Source organism: Hemiscyllium ocellatum, chromosome 5, assembly GCF_020745735.1.
Source record: "Hemiscyllium ocellatum isolate sHemOce1 chromosome 5, sHemOce1.pat.X.cur, whole genome shotgun sequence".
NCBI classification, from domain to species: domain Eukaryota; kingdom Metazoa; phylum Chordata; class Chondrichthyes; order Orectolobiformes; family Hemiscylliidae; genus Hemiscyllium; species Hemiscyllium ocellatum.
Window position 1 is genome coordinate 138,921,439 of NC_083405.1, and position 20,023 is coordinate 138,941,461.

The following is a 20,023-nucleotide window of genomic DNA, read 5'->3' on the forward strand; positions in this document are numbered from 1 at the left end:
CATCTTTGGACTGTGGGAGGAAACTGGAGCACCCGGAGGAAACCCACGCAGACACGGGGAGAACGTGCAAACTCCACACAGTCAGTCGCCTGAGGCGGGAATTGAACCCGGGTCTCAGGCGCTGTGAGGCAGCAGTGCTAACCACTGTGCCACCATGCGGCCCACTCATGGAAGAGTCGAGAGCCAGCGGGCATAGGCTCAGGATAAAGGGACACCAATTTCAGACTGAGATGAGGAGGGATATCGTCTCTCAGGGGGTTGAGGGTCTTTGGAACTCCTCACCACAGGGAGCTGTGAGCTGTGGAGGGCAGAGTCCTTGTGGATATTTCAGGCTGAGATCGAGAGATTCCTGATCAGTCGGGTAATCGAAGGGATTGGGCAGGAAAGGGGACGTGAGGAACGTGGGATCAGCCATGGTCCTGTTGAATGGTGAAGCAGACTGGAGGGGCTGAAGGGCCTTCACCTGTTCCTGTGTGTGATAGGAACACATTCTAAACAAAGGTCAATATCCAGTGGTCCATCCTTTTGAAAAAAATAAAGTTTTCCAGGTGTTTTGATACAACCAAACGGCTTTAGGATCCAGGAGGCAAAAGTGAGGGCTGCAGATGCTGGAGATCAGAGTCTAGATTAGAGCAGTGCTGGAAAAGCACAGCAGGTCAGGCAGCATCCGAGCAGCAGGAGAATCGACGTTTCAGACAAAAGCCCTTCCTCAGGAATGAACTGATGAAGCCCGACCTGCTGTGCTTTTCCAGCACCACTCTAATTTCTTAGGATCCAGGAGTCAACGTGGAGTCACGTATAGGCCGGACCAGGCAAGGACGGTCTTCCTTCCCTCCTGAACCAGACGGTTTTCGGACAGTCCAACATTGTCCACAGTCAGTCTGCTGAGACTCTACTTCAGGAGGCACATCAGAATGCTGAAGATGGTGGAACTCCCAGGCATGGGAAATCAGCACAGGATCCATCACACCAGGTAAGAATTGGGCACACAAACAGCCTGTAGATACCTCTCGTTTAATACATATTATACAATCGATAAAAATATGTTAGTTACATATAAACAGTGTGAAAGGATGTGAGTGTTTTAACAGAGGCTGCTGGGTGCTGCCCTGATCAGACACTTGTGTCGGTGAGACACAGTGTGAACCTTCCGTACTGCCTCCTCCTGCCAGCTCCTCACCAGGCTCTCCCTCTCGGATTTATCGAGGCGGCTGCTACACAGCCTCAGCTCACCAAGCTTCACTCCAAGGGCTGTCAGGTCTGAGGGGCCATGGACAGAGGAGCCTGAAAGACAAACCATGGGTCACTGCATCGCCCCCGAGACTGGCACAAAGTGAACAACTCTTTCCCAAATCAACTGGCTGCAAATTAAAACAGAAAACACGAGGTGTGGGTGCTCCCTGCCCTGGTTACTTTCCACCTACAGCTGACCCACACTTTACATGTTAAACTCGCACCCAGGAATTGAGTATCGGAGGGTCAGCGCTGAGGGAATGCCGCACTGTCTGAGGGTCAGCGCTGAGGGAGCACCGCACTGTCAGAGGGTCAGCGCTGAGGGAGCGCCGCACTGTCAGAGGGTCAGCGCTGAGGGAGCGCCGCACTGTCAGAGGGTCAGCGCTGAGGGAGCGCCGCACTGTCGGAGGGTCAGCGCTGAGGGAGCGCCGCACTGTCGGAGGGTCAGTGCTGAGAAGGTGCCGCACTGTCGGAGGGTCAGTGCTGAGGGAGCACCGCACTGTCGGAGGGTCAGTGCTGAGAGGGTGCCGCACTGTCGGAGGGTCAGTGCTGAGAGGGTGCCGCACTGTCGGAGGGTCAGTGCTGAGAGGGTGCCGCACTGTCGGAGGGTCAGCGCTGAGGGAGCGCCGCACTGTCAGAGGGTCAGCGCTGAGGGAGCGCCGCACTGTCAGAGGGTCAGCGCTGAGGGAGCGCCGCACTGTCAGAGGGTCAGCGCTGAGGGAGCGCCGCACTGTCAGAGGGTCAGCGCTGAGGGAGCACTGCACTGTTAGAGGGTCAGCGCTGAGGGAGCACCGCACTGTCAGAGGGTCAGTGCTGAGGGAGTGCCGCACTGTCAGAGGGTCAGTGCTGAGGGAGCACTGCACTGTCGGAGGGTCAGCGCTGAGGGAGCACTGCACTGTCGGGGGGGTCAGTGCTGAGGGAGTGCTGCACTGTTGGAGGGTCAGTGCTGAGGGAGTGCCGCACTGTTGGAGGGTCAGTGCTGAGGGAGTGCCGCACTGTCAGAGGGTGAGCAGTGATGAATGTACTTTTCTGGCAGTGAATTTTCTGAACGTGACATTGATGTGAGGCCTGATGACCTTCTGAGATTGAGAGGATAGTTGAGACGCGTTGCTGCTGTCTGAGCAGTGACGGGGATGATGAGAAGCTCCCGGTCTGGGCTCTCTCGGTTCGTGAGCAGCCGGTGACTGGGCATTGGCTGTGTTTACCCCTGGGGTAGTCACCCCCACGTAAGGGCCGGTCTAGTCCTGTGCTGTGATGTAGAGGACAAAGTTAAAAATCACACAACACCAGGTTAGAGTCCAACAGGTTTAACTGGAAGCACACTAGCTTTCGGAGCGACGCTGCTTCATCAGGGGGTTGTGGGGCAGGACCATAAGACATAGAAGGTGCCCTACAACCCCCTGAAGGGGCAGTGCTCTGAAAGCTAGTTGGACTCTAACCTGGTGTTGGGTGATGTTTAACCTTGCCCTGTGGTCCAGGCTATACACAGGCAGTGGATAGCTCTCAACTGGCAAGTCAGTCAGCCACTTCCCAGAAACAGTGCCATCAATTCCAATCAGGAATCAGCTACTGACAATCCGTGCCAAAGGAATCAGCAAAATCCTGCATTCACATAGCGCCTTCAACAATGCAAAATGAGCTAAGATGCTTCACAGGGCTGTTCTCAAACAGTCAATACCCAAACACCTGCAGAGATAGGAGCGGGGGGGGGCGAAAGCTCTTTTACACATGTACGTTGTTCAGCTGGTTTTAAAGGAGACAGTCAGAGATTGAGGAGTTTCAGGAAGGAGACCCCTCAAAGGGGGTCAGAGAACAGACGGGGGGGGGGGGGGGCGAAGGAGCTGTGGCTCAGCACTCTCAGCAACACCCCCCCAGCCCAGTATCAGATCACACAGAGCAGAACCCACCAGAAACGTTCAGGTACTGCATCCCACAGCTCCGCTCTCTGACTGCACCAAGCAGCATCTCCAGACCCGCTGTCGTTATCCCAGAATTGGCCGACACGTCCAGGGAAACCAGGGACGGACACAGTAACAGGCATCTGAAGCAGATCAAATCAAGAGGCACAGCGTTATCACTTACCACTCTGTATCTAACCCCGTGCTGTCCCTGTCCTGGGAGGGTTTGGTGGGGAACAGTGTCGAGGGAGCTTTAGTTTCAGTTTCCCGGAGTAAAAGGAACGTCAGGCCACCTTTAGGGAAGGAAGCGGCCATCCTTCCCCGGTCTGGCCTACACGTGACTCCAGACCCACAGCAATGTGGCTGCCTCTTCCTGACCTTCCAGAATGGCTGAGCAAACTCCGTTAAAGGTGATTTGTGATGGACAACTAAAACCCCCACATCCCATGAAGGATTTTTTAAAAAAAAATAAAAGCAGTAGATGATGAAACCTGGTGATGAAAGACTGTTTGCTGAGAGTCTGGATCTAAACCGGGCACCATCTGAGGGTGTTCCTGAGGCCTCACTGTGACCTCAGATATAATGCTGCTCGATGGTGAGAGTGAGTGCGCCCACCAAAGAGAGAGAGAGAGAGAGAGAGAGAAAACGAGCATGCAAGAGAGAGCGCAAACACGAGAGAGTGTGACAGACAGCGCAAGAACTAGGGAGAATGAATGCTTCCTTGCAGTAAGGAGATCATTGCTCTGGGTCTGAGAGATATTTAAACTGGGGGAGTGCGCTGCAGTATTGAAGTGAGTTACCTGCACAGATCTCTGACAGAATCATCAGTCAAGCGATTCCCAGAGAGGTTCAGATGGGTCAGACTGCAATCACTCTGGACACGAGGAGAGAGAGAGACAGACACACCATTAACCCATCACAGAACGCTGGTCAACGCGATACCTTTAAAAACTAATCCTGATCAATCAGTTCGGTGTGCTGCTGGTAAAGCACAGCAGGTCAGGCAGCACCCGAGGGGCAGGAGAATCGATGTTTCGGGCAGGAGCCTTTCATCAGGAATGAGGCAGGGATCCGCTGGGATGGAGAGATACCCCACCCCCATCCACCTATTGCACTCTCAGCTACCTGCCCCCAGCCCCACCCCCCTCCCATTTATCTCTCCATTTCCGAGACTCCCAGCCTCATTCCTGATGAAGGGCTCCGACCCGAAACGTCGATTCTCCTGCTCCTCGGATGCTGCCTGACCTGCTGCGCTTTTCCAGCACCACTCTCTCGACTCTGATCTCCAGCAGCTGCAGTCCTGTCTGTCTTCAAGCCTGATTAAATAATGTTAACACGTATAGCCATACCCTGAACTCACCTGGGACAGGTACCTGGCGAGATGTTCCATTCCCAAGGCGTCACTGTGGTTACTGATTACGCCAGCGATGTCCAGGTGGCTGACGGTGTGGTGGGGCAGGCTCTGGAAGATCAGCTCGGTTCCCACTGAGCCCAGAGCATTGTGCGACAGGCAGACAGTCTTCAGGTGTCCAGCGCCTGGGTGAAAACAGGAAACCTGTCAGCAAGGCTAGTGTGGGGTCGGGGACAGGGACGGGGAGCTGACCGCCTCCCAGACAAGGACTGCCTGTCCCTGTGTGAAACACACATCTAACACCACACGGAGTACTGGCACCAACAGCGTTCACGATGCCAAATACCTCACCCTTCCTCATCATCCTTCCCTGCTGCCATACTGATCAATCCCATTTCACATTCATGTGGCTTAGTTAGATTGTGGATTACACTGAAATTGGTGATATAGTAGACTGTGAAGAAGGTTATCTAAGATTACAAAGGGATCTTGATCAAATGGGTCAATGGGCTGAGGAGTGGCAGATGGAGTTCAATCTGAATAAATGAGGTATTGCACTTCAGTATAATAAACGAGGGGAGGACTTGTACAATTAATGGTAGGGAATGGGCAGTGTTGGAGAACAGAGGGACCTGGGGGTGCAGGTACATAATTCTTTGAAGTTTGTTTCACATTTATGCAGGGTGGGTAAGAAGGCGTTTAGCACATTTGCCTTCATTGCTCAGTCCTTTTGAGTCTAGGAGACAGGACGTAATGCTGAGGTTATACAGGACATTGGTGAGGCCTGTTCTGGAGTACTGTGTCCAGTTATAGGAAGGATATTATTAAGCTGGACGGAGAATTCAGAAGAGATTTATGAGGACGTTGTCAAGGTTTGGGTTGTAAAGAAAGGCTGGATAGGCTGGGACCTTTGTCAGAGTCAGATGTGCAGCACTGGAAAAACTCAGCTGGTCAGGCAGCATCTGAGAAGCAGGACCATAGGAGGTCACAAGGTGACCTGTTAGAAGTCTATAAAATAATGAGAGGTGTAGATATGTTGATGGTAGTTGTCCTTTCCCTCGGATGACGAATTTCAAGATTAGGGGGCACAACTTTAAGGTTCGAGGCGAGAGATTTAAAAAACAGACACAGACACAAAGGGCAAATGTTTGACACAGAGGGTGGTTCATGTGTGGAATGTACTTCCTGAGGAAGTGGTGGATGTGGGACAGTTACAATGTTTAAAAGACATTTGGATAGGTACATGAACAGGAAATGTTTGGAGGGATATGGGCCAGGAGCAGGCAGCTGGGACTAGTTTAGTTTAGGATTACGGTCAGCATGGACTGGTTGGGCCGAAGGGTCTGTTTCCATGCTGTATGACTCTAAAGCTGTGGGATGTGACAGGCACAAGGTGACAGCCCATCAGGAAGTCCCTCCCAATGGGCCCCAGCCCACTGCTCCATTAACAACACAGATCGATATGACCATCAACAGCTGTTTCTTTCATTTATTGTGTTATGACTTAACAAATTGTGCATCACAGTTCCACAAGCTGTTCCGAAGTGTACAGCGTCCCAGAGACAGACATCCACGCATACTTCCACTCTGTGAGCTCAAGTCCATCTCAGGGTATACAGTCTGTTCTGATATAACACAGTAGTGCCTTTCTCCTGTGATCCCGTGTTATAAGAAAACGGTGTCACAGCAGCACTGTTTAAACCAATGGGACCAGAACTATGTTAGAGCCAATACAGGGAAGGAACGTTCACATTTTATAAATGATGGTCTAAGTTATTCAATTGCGTGATAACTAATTTGTGTTGAAGAAATGAGTGCTAAAGCAGAACCGACTGTAATATCTAAGACCAAACTCCCACCACATCCCTGCCACCAGCCTGCCCGCTGTTTGCTGATCTACAAGAGCTCCAACTCAAGTGAAGCCTGGACTTAAAAAGGCTTCAGGCCTTTCTCAACTCTGTAACGATCATGGTCCCAACAACCCTCAGCTATCTCTCTGTCCACCCAGCCTGGCCTACAAAGAACACAGAAAATGTACAGCCCAAGAACAGGCCCTTCGGCCCTCCAAGCCTGAGCTGATCCAAATCCACTGTTTAAACCTGTCACCCAATTCCTCAGCATCTGTGTCCCTCTGCTCCCCACCCACTCAGGCATCTGTCCTGACGCATCTTAAATGAATCTCCCTGTGCCTGCCTCTACCACCGCTGCTGGCAACGTGTTCCAGGCACCCACCACCCTCTGTGTGAGGTATTTACTGCGTGTATCCCCCTTAAACTGTTCACCTCTCACCTTGAAAGTGTGACCTCTCGTTGTTGAATCCTTCACCCTGGGAAAAAGCTTATCTCTATCCACCATGTCTATCCCCTTCATGATTTTGTAAACCTCAAAGTTTGTGCGAAGATTTGTAGCTCGGGTGCTTGTTGTAGTGGTTCTGTTCGCCGAGCTGGAACAAAAACTTTGTAAACCTCAATCAGGTCCCCCCTCAATCTCCTTTTTTCTAATGAAAACAAATCTAACCTACTCAATCTTTCTTCATAGCTAGCACCTTCCATACCAGGCAACATCCTCGTAAACCTTCTCCACACCCTCTCCAAAGTGTCCACATCCTTTTGGTAATGTGGCGACCAGAACTGTACACAGTACTCTGAATGTGACCGAGCCAATACTGTGTGTAATATTAACATGACCTGCCAGCTCTTATACTCAATACCCCGTCTGATGAAGGCAAGCATACTATATGCCTTCTTGACCACTCTACCCACCTGTGCAGCAACCTTCAGGGTACAATGGACCTGAACTCCCAGATCTCTCTGCCCATCAAGTTTTCCCAAGGCTCTTCCGTTTACTGTATATTTTGTTCTAGAATTAGACTTCCCAAAATGTATCACCTCACATTTGCCTGGATTGAACTCCATCTGCCACTTCTCTGCCCAACTCTCCAGTCTATCTATATCCTCCTGTATTCTCTGACAGTCCCCTATGCTTTCTGCTACTCCACCAAACTTCGTGTCATCTGCAAACTTACTGATCATACCAACAATGCCCCCTTCCAGATCATTGATGTCTATCACAAACAACAGTGGCCCCAACACTGACCCCTGTAGGACACCACTGGCCACCTTTCTCCATTTCGAGAAACCCCTTCAACTACTACTCTCTGTCTCCTGTTGCTCAACCAGTTCTTTATCCCCTAGCTAGAACACCCTGCACACCATGTGACTTCACTGTCTCTATTAGTCTACAATGGGGAACCTTATCAGATGCCTTACTAAACTCCATGTATATGACATCAACAATCCTTCCTTCATCTATCAACTTGGTCACTTCCTCAAAGAACTCCCCGCACAAAACCATGTTGCCTATCACTGATAAGCCCATTCTTCTCTAAATATAAAGAGATCCTATCCCTCAGTACCTTCTCTAGCAACCTTCCCACCACTGACGCCAGGCTCACTGGTCTGTAGTTACCCGGAATATCCCTACTACCCTTCTTGTACAGGGGGAAAACATGAGCAACCCTCCAGTCCTCCGGCACCTCACCTGTATTAAAGGATGCCACAAAGATATCTTTCAGGGCCCCAGCTATTTCCTCTCTCACCTCCCTCAGCAACCTGGGATAGATCCCATCCTGCCACGGGGATTTGTCCACCTTAATAACCTCTAGCCTGCCCAACACATCTTCCCTACTTATCTCAATGTGATCCAGACCAATCAAACTTCTATTTCTAATCTCAACATTCAACATGTTCCTCTCCTCAGTGAACACTGATGCAAAGTAATCATTCAGAATCTCACCCATTCTCTCAGGTTTGACACACAGCTTTCCTTCGTTATCCTTTAATGGACCAATCCTTTCTCTAGTTACCTGCTTGTTTCTTATATAAGAATAAAAGGCTTTGGCATTTTCCTTAATTCTGCTCACTAAAGCTATTTCATTACCCCTTTAGCCTTGTCCTAAGACTTGTCCTACTCTTCTGATATTCCTCCAGGGCCCGTTCTGTTCTTAGCTGCCTGGACCTTATGTACGCTTCCCTTTTCCTCTTGGCTCCTCGTACAATTTCTCCTGTCATCCATGGTTCACGAATCTTGCCCTTCCTATCTTTTGCTTTCAATGGGACATGCCTATCCTGCACAACTTTAATCTATCTTTGAAAGCCTCCCACATCTCAAATGTGGACTTCCCTTCAAACAGCTGTGTCCAATCCACATTTCCCAGCTCCTGCCTAATTTTGATATAATTGCCCTTGGCCCAGGTTAGTACTCTTCCCTTAGGACCACTCTCATCTCCGTCTATGGGTATTCTAAAACTTACAGAATTGTGGTCACTGTTCTCAAAGAAATCCCCACCACAACTTCTACCACCCTGGCCTGGCACATTCCCCAGTACCAGGTCCAATATGGCCCCTTCCCTCGTCGGACTATTGACATACGCTCTAGAAAACTCTCCTGGATGTTTCTTACAAATTCTACTCCATCCAGGTCTCTGACGCTAAGTGTATCCCAGTCAATGTTGGGAAAATTAAAGTCTCCCATCACCACTACCCTATTGCCTCTACATCTTTCCATAATCTGTTTACCTATTTGTTCTTCTCCCTCATGCTCACTGTTGGGAGGCCTGTAATACAGCCCCAACAATGTAACTGCACCCTTCTTATTTCTCAGCTCCACCCATAATACCTCACTACCCAAGATCTCCAACAAACCCAAACCCCTCCCTCCTACACCATCCCTCAAGCCACGTGTCCATCCTGCCTATTTTCTCATTTCTACGCTGGCTAGCACGTGGCACTGGGAGTAATCCTGAGATCACTACCTTTGAGGTCCTCCATTTTAAGTTCTCTCCTAGCTCCCTGAATTCTGCTTTCAGGACCTCATCTTGTTTTTTTACTTATATTGTTGGTGCCAATGTGCACCAAGACAACTGGCTGTTCACCCTCCCCTTTCAGAATGCTCTGCAGCCGATCGTTGACATCCCTGACCTGAGCCCCTGGGAGGCAACATACCATCCGGGAGTCCCGTTTTCAACCACAGAACTGCCTATCTTCTCCCCTCACAATAGAATCCCCTATGACTATGATCCTATGAGTCTTTTACCCGCCCTTCTGAACAGCAGTGCCCGCCACAGTGCCATGATCTTGGCAACTGCTGCCCTCCCCTGGTGAGCCCAGGTCCCCAGAGCATTAGCTAGGTCTCTGGGTTAATACTCTAGTGATAATACCACGAGGCCATTGCCTTGATGAACATGCACACTGACCATTAAACAGCAGCACCGAGCTCACTTTAGGCAGGAGCTGGCTCTTACCTTTCAGGGCTTCTGCCAGCAGGAGGCGGTAATTCTGCAGGAACCTGGCTGTGAGGCCACAGGCCTGGAGTTTGAGGGTGCTCAGTAGTGGGCAGGATCTGAGGAGGGAGGCGATAGCCTGAGAGCAGCCATCGCCCAAAGGATTGAGGCTGAGGTTCAATTCCTCCAGACTCTGAAACACAAAGGAATGTTGTTGAGCGATTCTCTAGAAAATCCTCCTGATGCTGTCCTTGAAAATCTGCTTGTTGCAGCTGAGTGCCCTCCCCCCATACAGATTAACCCCTCCTCCATTAAAGATGGGTGTATAGAAGAGTGGGGTAAAGGTGAGGGGAGATGTGAAGGAACGCTGCAGTGAGTCACGGTGACTTGGTGAAGGGACCTGTCTGTGGTGGTGGCTGCAAGGTTACCTGGTGTTGACTCAGGTCACAGCATCAGCAGGCAGCCTCAGAGCAGGGAGTGACACACACACACACACACGCGCACACGGGGCCACACACACACACACACACACACACACACACACACACAGACTCAATAGTGACAGCCCAACCCTGTACACAGGCAAGACGGCTTCAGAGTTTGCAGATGATACCCAGTAGTAAGGAGGACAGTAACAGAGGGACTGACTGGAAGGGACAGACATGGTTTAATGTGGATAAATGTGAGACGACTCAAGTTGAGAAAAATCCGATTGGGAGACATAATCATAATGTAGTGGGGGGCCTGGAGGGCAGATTTACAAATCCTTGTAGGCGGTTGGTCAAGTTGGTTAGATGGTTAAAAAGGTGTAAATAAAGTGTGGCTTTTAAAATGGGACATTGAATACAGTAACAAAGAAGCCAGGCTGAATGATTAGCTTGATTCCTGATGAAGGGCTTTTGCCTGAAACGTTGATTTTCCTGCTCCTCGGATGCTGCCTGACCTGCTGTGCTCTTCCAGCCCCACTCTGACGTAAACACTGAAGGATTATTGATCACTCATTCAGCCCCAGCTGGAAAGCTCTGTGTACAACCTGGGAAAGTTGCCAAGGTCTGGAAGCAGTACAGAGGAGGTTTCCCAGAAATCAACCCGATGGACAAAGTGGAGGAGCTGGGATTGCTCTCCTGAGAGCAGAGAACAGGAAGGTCAGAGATCATCACCATGTTCCAAATTCTGAACAAGTTTGATGAACCAAGTCAGGAGAATCTGTTCTCTCTGCTAACTGCTTCAGTAACCACGTCTCATGACAATAGACAATAGGTGCAGGAGTAGGCCATTCTACCCTTCGAGCCTGCACCACCATTCAATATGATCATGGCTGATCATCCTTAATCAGTATCCTGTTCCTGCCTTATCTCCATAACCCTTGGTTCCACTATCCTTGAGAGCTCTATCCAACTCTTTCTTAAATGAATCCAGAGACTGGGCCTCCACTGCCCTCTGGGGCAGAGCATTCCACACACCCACCACTCTCTGGGTGAAGACGTTTCTCCTCATCTCTGTCCTAAATGGTCTACCCTGTATTTTTAAACTGTGTCCTCTGGTTCGGCACTCACCCATCAGCGGAAACATGTTTCCTGCTGCCAGAGTGTCCAATCCTTTAATAATCTTATATGTCTCAATCTGATCCCCTCTCAGTCTTCTAAACTCAAGGGTATACAAGCCCAGTCGCTCCAGTCTTTCAGTGTAAGGTAATCCCGCCATTCCAGGAATTGACCTCGTGAACCTCATCAATTTAAAACAATTAGCAAAAGGTTTACTTTCAGAATGTAATGTTCTCTAGGATGACCTCTCGGGTATAGTTTAAAAACAACAGCAATATGCAAACTACAGAATCAGTGAACATTCTAAGAGGAGGCCATTTGGCCTGCCATGTCTGTGCTAGCTCCCTCCATGAGTAATTCACTTAATGCCACTCCCTGCTGCCTGCCCTTGGGCTAGACCATTTGATTGCTCCTCAGACAATTCTCCAATTCCTGACTGAAAGCCCTTACTGAACTACCTCTGTCACACCCACACAGACAGGCAGACACACACCCACACAGACAGGCAGACACACACAGAGACATACACAGACAGGCAGACACACACATTAGGTGAGCACTTGAGGGACAGTGACCACAACTCGGTGACTTTTACTCTAGTGATGGAGAGGGATAAGTGTGCACTGCAGGGCAAGAGTTATAGCTGGGGGCAGGGAAATTATGATGCGGTGAGGCATGACTTAGGATGCGTGGCTTGGAAAAATAGGCTTCAAGGGAAGAACACAAATGATATGTGGAGATTGTTCAAGGAAAAGCTAATGGGTGTCCTTGATAAGTATGTACCAGTCAGGCAGGGAGTAAAGGGTCTTGTGAGGGAGCCGTGGTTTAATAAGGAATTGGAATCCCTTGTTAAAGGGAAGAGGGCGGCCTATGTAAAGATGAGGCGTGAAGGTTCAATTGGGGCGATTGAGAGTTATAAGGTAGCCAGGAAGGATCTAAAGAGAGAGCTAAGAGCAGTGAGAAAGGGACATGTAAAGTCCTTGGTTGGTAGGATTAGGGAAAACCCAAAGGCTTTCTATAGGTATGTCAGGAATAAAAGGATGACTAAGGTAGGTATCGGTCCAGTCAAGGATAGTAGTGGGAAGTTGTGTGTGGAGGCGGAGGAGATTGGAGAGACACTAAATCAATACTTTTTGTCAGTATTCACTCAGGAACAGGACATTGTTGCTGATGTGAATATTGAGTCACAAGTGATTAGAATGGATGGCCTTGAGGTATGTAGGGAAGAGGTCTGGGGAATACTGGAAAGGATGAAAATAGGTAAGCCCCCTGGGCCTGATGGCATTTAACCTAGGATCCACTGGGAAGCTAGGGAGGAGATAGCAGAGCCATTGGCCTTGATTTTTATGTCGTCGTTGTCTATGGGAATAGTGCCAGAAGACTAGAGGATAGCGAATGTGGTCCCCTTGTTCAAGAACGGGAGTAGGGATAGCCCGAGTAACTATAGGCCAGTGAGTCTCACTTCTGTTGTGGGCAAAGTCTGAGAGAGAATTGTAAGGGATAGGATTTATGAACATCTGGATAGGAATAATGTGATCAAGGATAGTCAGCATGGTTTTGTGAAGGGCAGGTCGTGCCTCACAAACCTTACTGAGTTCTTTGAGAAGGTGACCAAGGAAGCGGACGAGGGTAAAGCAGTAGATGTGGTGTATATGGATTTTAGCAAGGTGTTCGATAAGGTACCCCATGGCAGGCTAATGCAAAAACTACGGAGGTATGGCATTGAGGGTGCATTAGAGGTTTGGATTAGGAATTGGCTGGCTGGAAGGAGACAGAGGGTAGTAGTTGATGGTAAAGGTTCATCTTGGAGTGCAGTTACTAGCGGTGTTCCGCAAGGATCTGTTTTGGGACCATTGCTGTTTGTCATTTTTATAAATGACCTAGAGGAGGGGCTTGAAAGCTGGGTGAGCAAGTTTGCGGATGACACGAAAGTCGGTGGAGTTGTGGACAGCGAAGAAGGATGTGGCAGGTTACAGCGGGATATAGATAAGTTGCAGAGCTGGGCAGAAAGGTGGCAAATGGAGTTCAATGTAGGTAAGTGTGAAGTCATTCACTTTGGTAGGAAGAACAAGAAGATGGATTACTGGGCTAATGGTAGGCTACTTGGTAGTGTGGATGAGCAGAGGGATCTTGGTGTCCATGTACACAGATCTCTGAAAGTTGCCACCCAGGTAAATAGTGCTGTGAGGAAGGCATATGGTGTACTGGGCTTTATTGGTAGAGGAATTGAGTTCCAGAGTCCTGAGGTCATGTTGCAGTTGTATAAGACTCTGGTGCGGCCTCATCTGGAGTATTGTGTGCAGTTTTGGTCGCCATACTATAGGAAGGATGTGGAGGCACTGGAACGGGTGCAGAGGAGGTTTACCAGGATGTTGCCTGGCATGGTAGGAAGATCGTATGAGGAAAGGCTGAGGCACTTGGGGCTGTTTTCATTGGAGAAAAGAAGGTTTAGGGGAGATTTGATAGAGGTGTACAAGATGATTTTGGTTTAGATAGGGTTGACCATGAGAACCTTTTTCCGCTAATGGAGTCAGCTGTTACTAGGGGACACAACTTTAAATTAAGGGGTGGTAGGTATAGGACAGACGTCAGGGGTAGATTCTTTACTCAGCGGGTTGTGAGTTCATGGAATGCCCTGCCAGTAGCAGTGGTGGACTCTCCCTCTTTATGGTCATTTAAGCGGGCATTGGATAGACATATGGAGGTTATTGGGCTAGTGTAGGCTAGGTAGGCTTCGGTCGGCGCAACTTCGAGGGCCGAAGGGCCTGTACTGTGCTGTATTTTTCTATGTTCTATGTTCTACACAGAAACATACACAGAAAGGCAGACATACACAGACAGGCAGACACACACAGAGATACACACAGACAGGCAGATACACACACACAGGCAGACACAGGCAGGCAGACACACACAGAGACACACAGACAGGCAGACACACACAGACAGGCAGACACATAGACACACAGGCAGACACAGAGACAGACACACAGGCAGACACAGAGGCGCACACACAGGCAGACACACAGGCAGACAGACACACACAGACACAGACACAGACACAGACCACTCCAGGTCCTCAACATTCGTTATGTGTAAAACTCTTTTCAAGTTCTTCACTTCCTTTCTCTGTAACCTTTAACCTGTGCCGCCTGGTTCTTAAAGCTTCCACCAACAGACACATAGAAACGAGGAGCAGGAGCAGGAGTAGGCCATTCAGCCCTTCGAGCCTGCTCTGTCCTTCAGTACGATCACAGCTGATCAAGTTTCTCCCTGTTTATACTGAAATAAAACAAAGAACTGCCAACGCTGAAAATTAGAAACAAAAACAGGAATTGCTGGAGAAACTCAGCAGGTCTGGCCAGTATCTATGGAGAAAAAGCAGAGTTAATGTTTCAGTTCAGTGACACTTCTGAATTTTTCCAGCAATTTCTGTTTTTGTTTCTCCCTGTCTATTGTCCAGATCCTCATGATTTGGAAGAACTCTCTGAAATCTCTTCTCAACCGCCATCTCTTCCACGGAACACATTCCCAACTTCTCCAGTCTGTCTGTGTCCCTGAAGCCCCTCATCAGTGGGCCACCCTTGAGTCTTTTGCGGCAGCCTCTCCAATACCCTCACACCCTGAGAGAACAAAGTACAAAGAAAATGTACAGCCCAGGAGCTGGCCCTTCGGCCCTCCAAGCCTGAGCTGATCCAAGTCCCCTGTCTAAACCTGTCGCCCAATTCCTAAGCATCTGTGTCCCTCTGCTCCCCACCAACTCAGGCATCTGTCCTGATGCATCTTGAATGAATCTACTGTGCCTACCTCTGCTGGCAGCTCGTTCCAAACACCCACCACCCTCTGTGTGAAGTACTTGCCACGTTTATCCCTGTTAAACTCTTCACCTTTCACCTTGTAAGTGGGACCTCTCGTTATTGAATCCCTCACCCTGGGAAAAAGCTGGTCTCTATCCACCCTGTCTAAAGAGGATAGATAGATCTTCTGAAGGTTTTAAACCTGAGCAGGTGACAGCAGTAACCACCCTCCAGTGCTCTTTCAGGCTGCACAGAGGACAGGTAGAGAAATGACTTCCATTCAGTCCAGAACAAGGTATCATCACTGACAGGTAGAGAATGGAGGAGGGATTTCTTTACACACAGAGTGGAGAGCACATGCAACTCTGTGAAATACTGATGCATCACATTAATGTAAGGAAGTGAAAGTTTCTTTCTAATTTGCCGATGGGATGGCGAGGCCAGTATTTATTGCCCAGGTTAGGAGTCAGCCATGTCCCTGTGGGCGTGCAGTCCCACACCAGCGTCTTTAAACAGCACCTGGTGAACCAGCGAGACCATTACACCAACTGACAACAGGCACAATCAGGATTTTTATGTCAGCCTTTTATGGGATTCAAACCTACGTCCCCACAACATGAAATAAAAACAGAAAGACCTGCAGATGCTGGAAATCAGAAACAAAAGCAGAAGTTGCTGGAAAAGCTCAGCAGGTCTGGCAGCGTCTGCGGAGAGAGATCAGAGTGAATGTTTCGGGTGCAGTGACCCTGCCACCGGTGCTGCCACTCCTGCGGTGCTTTTCCAACAATTTCAGGTTTTGTCCCCAGCACGTTGACCTGGGTCAGTGAATTAGCGGGGACGAGAGTGTGGTGCTGCTCAGGCAGCAGCCGAGGAGCAGGAGACTTGACATTTCGGGCTGGAGAACTTCATCAGGAGGGCTCTGGTCCAATACATCCATCCTCCTGCCCCTCGGATGCTGCCTGACCTGCTGTGCTTTTCCAGCACCACACTCTCAACTCTGACCTCCAGCAGCTGCAGCCCTCAGTGAATTAACAGTCCAGTGACATTACCAGGCAGTAGGTTGGGGAGTGGTAATTAGTAATTGGTGTAGAGTATGGACACTAGCACATAGCAGTGGGGCTGAATGGCCTGTTTGACTGTGATTGTGTGCCAAACTTCCACACTTCGCCCCTGTTGCTTGAATCTTCACAGATTTCCCTTTCAGTCAGACAGGCTGGAGTCTTCCTGGTGAAATGTACTTGCACAGCCAGCACTGACTGAGCAGATGGAACTCACTTGGAAAGGAGTGTCCCTGGAGAGGCTGCTGGCCTGACAGAGCGCGCTCAGGCCTTGGTGTGTGATCTGATTGGAGGAGAGGTCCAGCACCCTCAGGTTGGGCATGGTTACCAGGCAGGCCAGCAGCTCCCCCATGGCATCGTCACCCAGGCGATTGGCAGACAGGCACAGCTGGCGGGTGGGGGTCTGCAGTTTCAGGGCCCTCAGGATGGGACTCAGGTGCTCCTTGCTCAGGGACAGGCCGGACAGTTGGAAACAGGTCCCGCTCCCCTGGGTCTCACACACCCTTAACACCAGACCGTTAACAGCTAGAGAAAGAGAAACAGGAATATCCCGATCAGCAACAACTGGGAACCAGCTCAGAACAATACCAACACAGAGGGAGGGGGGGAAGGGGTAGGAGGGAGAGGGAAGGTTACACAGAGAGGGTGGGGGGGAGAGGGAAGGATACACAGACAGGGGAGAAGGGGTGGGGAGACAGAGGGATACACAGAGAACTGGGCGCTCATCAGTAAATGAGAACGGTCAGCCTTGTAAGATCTCTCCCCTTACCCAACGACAGACTGTCACAGGCCCTCCTGTATCGCTCAGAGAGTGGAGGCAGGTCCCAGGACACGACCTCAGCCAGGACCTGAGAGATAGAAACGGGAGCAAGGGTGAGATTTCCATTCCACGATCAGTTCACACTCAGTGTCACACAACGCAGGGGGCTGCGAGGCCACAGGACCCTACAGCAGCACTGTCGGAGAGCTTTCACCGAGACAAACCCCAGGACGGGGGGGGGGGGGGGGCTTCACTCTGTATCTAACCCCGTGCTGTCCCTGTCCTGGGAGTGTTTGATGGGGACAGTGTAGAGGGAGCTTTACTCTGTATTTAACCCAGTGCTGTCCCTGTCCTGGGAGTGTTTGATGGGGGACAGTGTAGAGGGAGCTTTACTCTGTATCTAACCCCGTGCTGTCCCTGTCCTGGGGGTGTTTGATGGGGACAGTGTAGAGGGAGCCTTACTCTGTATCTAACCCCGTGCTGTCCCTGTCCTGGGAGTGTTTGATGGGGACAGTGTAGGGGGAGCCTTACTCTGTATCTAACCCCGTGCTGTCCCTGTCGTGGGTGTGTTTGATGGGGGAACAGTGTAGATGGAGCTTTACTCTGTATCTAACCCCGTGCTGTCCCTTCCCTGGGAGTGTTTGGTGGGGGGACAATGTAGAGGGAGCTTTACTCTGTATCTAACCCCATACTGTCCCTGTCCTGGGAGTGTTTGATGGGGATGGTGTAGAGGGAGCTTTACTCTGTATCTGACCCCATACTGTCCCTGTCCTGGGAGTGTTTGATGGGGATGGTGTAGAGGGAGCTTTACTCTGTATCTGACCCCATACTGTCCCTGTCCTGGGAGTGTTTGATGGGGATGGTGTAGAGGGAGCTTTACTCTGTATCTAACCCCATGCTGTCCCTTCCCTGGGAGTGTTTGATGGGGGATGGTGTAGAGGGAGCTTTACTCTGTATCTAAGCCCGTATTGAGACGGTGGTGCAGGTCTTACCTCCTCGTTGCTTTGCAGAACGTGGATGATGGGGTCCTGTGGAGCGAGCAGTGCCCCTTCCTTCTTCAGGGTGAGTCTTGGCCGCAGCCCACACGTCTGGTAATGTCGCTGAGCGGCCTGTTCTGCCAACCAAGACACAGTCCGTACTTCAGTGTCACTGTAGGCCGAGGAAAGACAGGTTACACTCACAACTGGGGCTGTGCTGAGATCCAGTATTCTGCCTCGCGTGTTTCAATTCCACGTTGATGAATTGATTGGATATCCCACCAGCTGCCATGGTGGGATTTGTCCCCAGAACATTAAACAAAACAACTGTGGATGCTGGAAATCTGCAACAAAATACAGAAATGGCTGGAGAAACTCAGCAGGTCTGGCAGTGTCCGTGGAGAGAAAGCAAAGCTAATGTTTCTGGTCCAGTGACCTTTCTTCATGGGTTGTGGAGGAGGGTCACTGGGTATTAACTCTGTTTTTCTTTCTCCACAGATGCTGCCAGACTTGCTGAGATTCTCCAGAAGGAGCCCACCTCAAGACAGGCGGGTAAACGGTGTGGAAGGCTCTCAAATGATTAACCTGAAGGCTGGAAGAGGAGATACTATCCCTCTTGGGGAACTGAAAGCAATAAGTGATTGTGAAAGTATCACTGATTATCCGCGAAAACCCCTCTGATTCACCAAAGTCCTTCCAGGAAGGAATTCGGCCATCCTCACTGGTCAGGCCGACACCGGACTCCAGAACGTGGGTGATTCACACATACCCTCTGAAATACATTCCTGACGATGGGCTTGGGTCAAACCATCAACTCTGCTGCTCCTCGGATGCTGCCTGACCGGCTGTCCTGTCATACAGCTGTTTACAGTGCCCTCTGTTCAGGGGCAGTCAGGGTGGCCCCGTGTGTGTGTGATGGAAGAATGAAAGTCTGGGGAGAGCTGCCCACAGTTCAGCGCTCCGTATCCGGAGCGGGTCAAAGAGGCAAAGAAGGGTTTACGAGAATGACAGCCGAACAGAGAGGGTCATCATTGTTGAGAAAGACTCAACAGGCTGGGATTCTGCATCAGTAAGGAGCTGAGGGATCACTGGGCAGGGGACTTTAGTATTTGAAAGTGGTTTCACAAAGGATTGACCAGTTCAAATAGACAGCAGCTCACCCTCTGGAGCACAACCATGGACAGACATTAATTGGATTTCTTATTGTCACATGTACCGAGTGAAAAGTATTGTCTTCTATGCTAACCAGACAAATCATACCCCACACAAATACATCAGGGCAATGGAACAGAATATAGTGTCACAGCTACAGAGAAGGTGCAGAGAAAGGTCAACTCTAATGTACGAGAGGTCTGTTCATAAGTCTGATAACAATGAGGAACAAAGCTGTTCTTAAATCTATTGGTACATGTTCTCAAACGTTTGTATCTTCTGCCCTGTGGAAGAGAGTCTAACTGGGCTGGGAGGGGTCTATGATGATGTTAGCTGCTTTCCCGAGGCAGTGGGAAGTGTAGACGGAGTCATTGGATGGAAGGCTGGTTATCCCGACGAACTGGCCTGGGTTCACCCCTCTCTGTAATCTCCTGGGCAGAGCCGTTGCCTTACCAAGCTGTGATCCATCCGGAGAGGTTGCTTTCTGTGGTGCATCGATATAAATTGGTAAGAGCCTTTGTGGACACTTCCAGTTTCCTTAGCCTCGTGAGGAAGTCGAGGTAGTGGTGTGCTTTTTTGTTGTAGTGTTGGTGTGGATGGGCCAGGACGGATCATTGGGGAATAAATGCTGGCCCAACCAACAACAATAACATTCCATGAGTTTTAACAAAAGATTCTCCAGATTAATTCCCAGAATTGTCCTCTGCTTCCCAGAATTGGAAGTTTTCACCAGGAGATAGGTGCTGATCACTCAAGAGGCATCAGGTTATCAAACTCAGTTGGTCATTGATATCTCTGTAAACCGACTAGACCCTCCAGCTCCCTTCCCCCTCACTCCCCAGCCTCGAACATACCTGTGTGCTATTGGGATCAGGAAGACATGATCTTGAACTCTGACCCTCACTCTGATCGATGGAGGAGCTGCTGGGGCAACAGGCACAAACTGATGAGTTGAAACCTGGAGAGAGAGAG

At 50.0% G+C, this 20,023-nt stretch overlaps 1 protein-coding gene across 2 annotated transcripts in view; it reads right to left on the bottom strand.

The window, feature by feature from the left end:
- Positions 1 to 1,013: 1,013 nt before the first annotated feature.
- tonsl (tonsoku-like, DNA repair protein) overlaps positions 1,014 to 20,023 on the bottom strand; it is a 66,888-nt gene continuing 47,878 nt past the window's right edge. For both annotated transcript variants that reach the window (XM_060825679.1, XM_060825680.1), the window contains 9 exons: positions 19,906 to 20,009; positions 17,915 to 18,071; positions 16,932 to 17,010; positions 16,380 to 16,687; positions 9,785 to 9,956; positions 4,492 to 4,667; positions 3,932 to 4,005; positions 3,141 to 3,274; positions 1,014 to 1,284 (listed from right to left, as the gene is read on the bottom strand). In XM_060825679.1, coding sequence (XP_060681662.1) covers positions 1,085 to 1,284; positions 3,141 to 3,274; positions 3,932 to 4,005; positions 4,492 to 4,667; positions 9,785 to 9,956; positions 16,380 to 16,687; positions 16,932 to 17,010; positions 17,915 to 18,071; positions 19,906 to 20,009 — 1,404 coding nt within the window. In that variant the 3' untranslated portion in view covers positions 1,014 to 1,084. The remainder of the gene's footprint in view (positions 1,285 to 3,140; positions 3,275 to 3,931; positions 4,006 to 4,491; positions 4,668 to 9,784; positions 9,957 to 16,379; positions 16,688 to 16,931; positions 17,011 to 17,914; positions 18,072 to 19,905; positions 20,010 to 20,023) is intronic.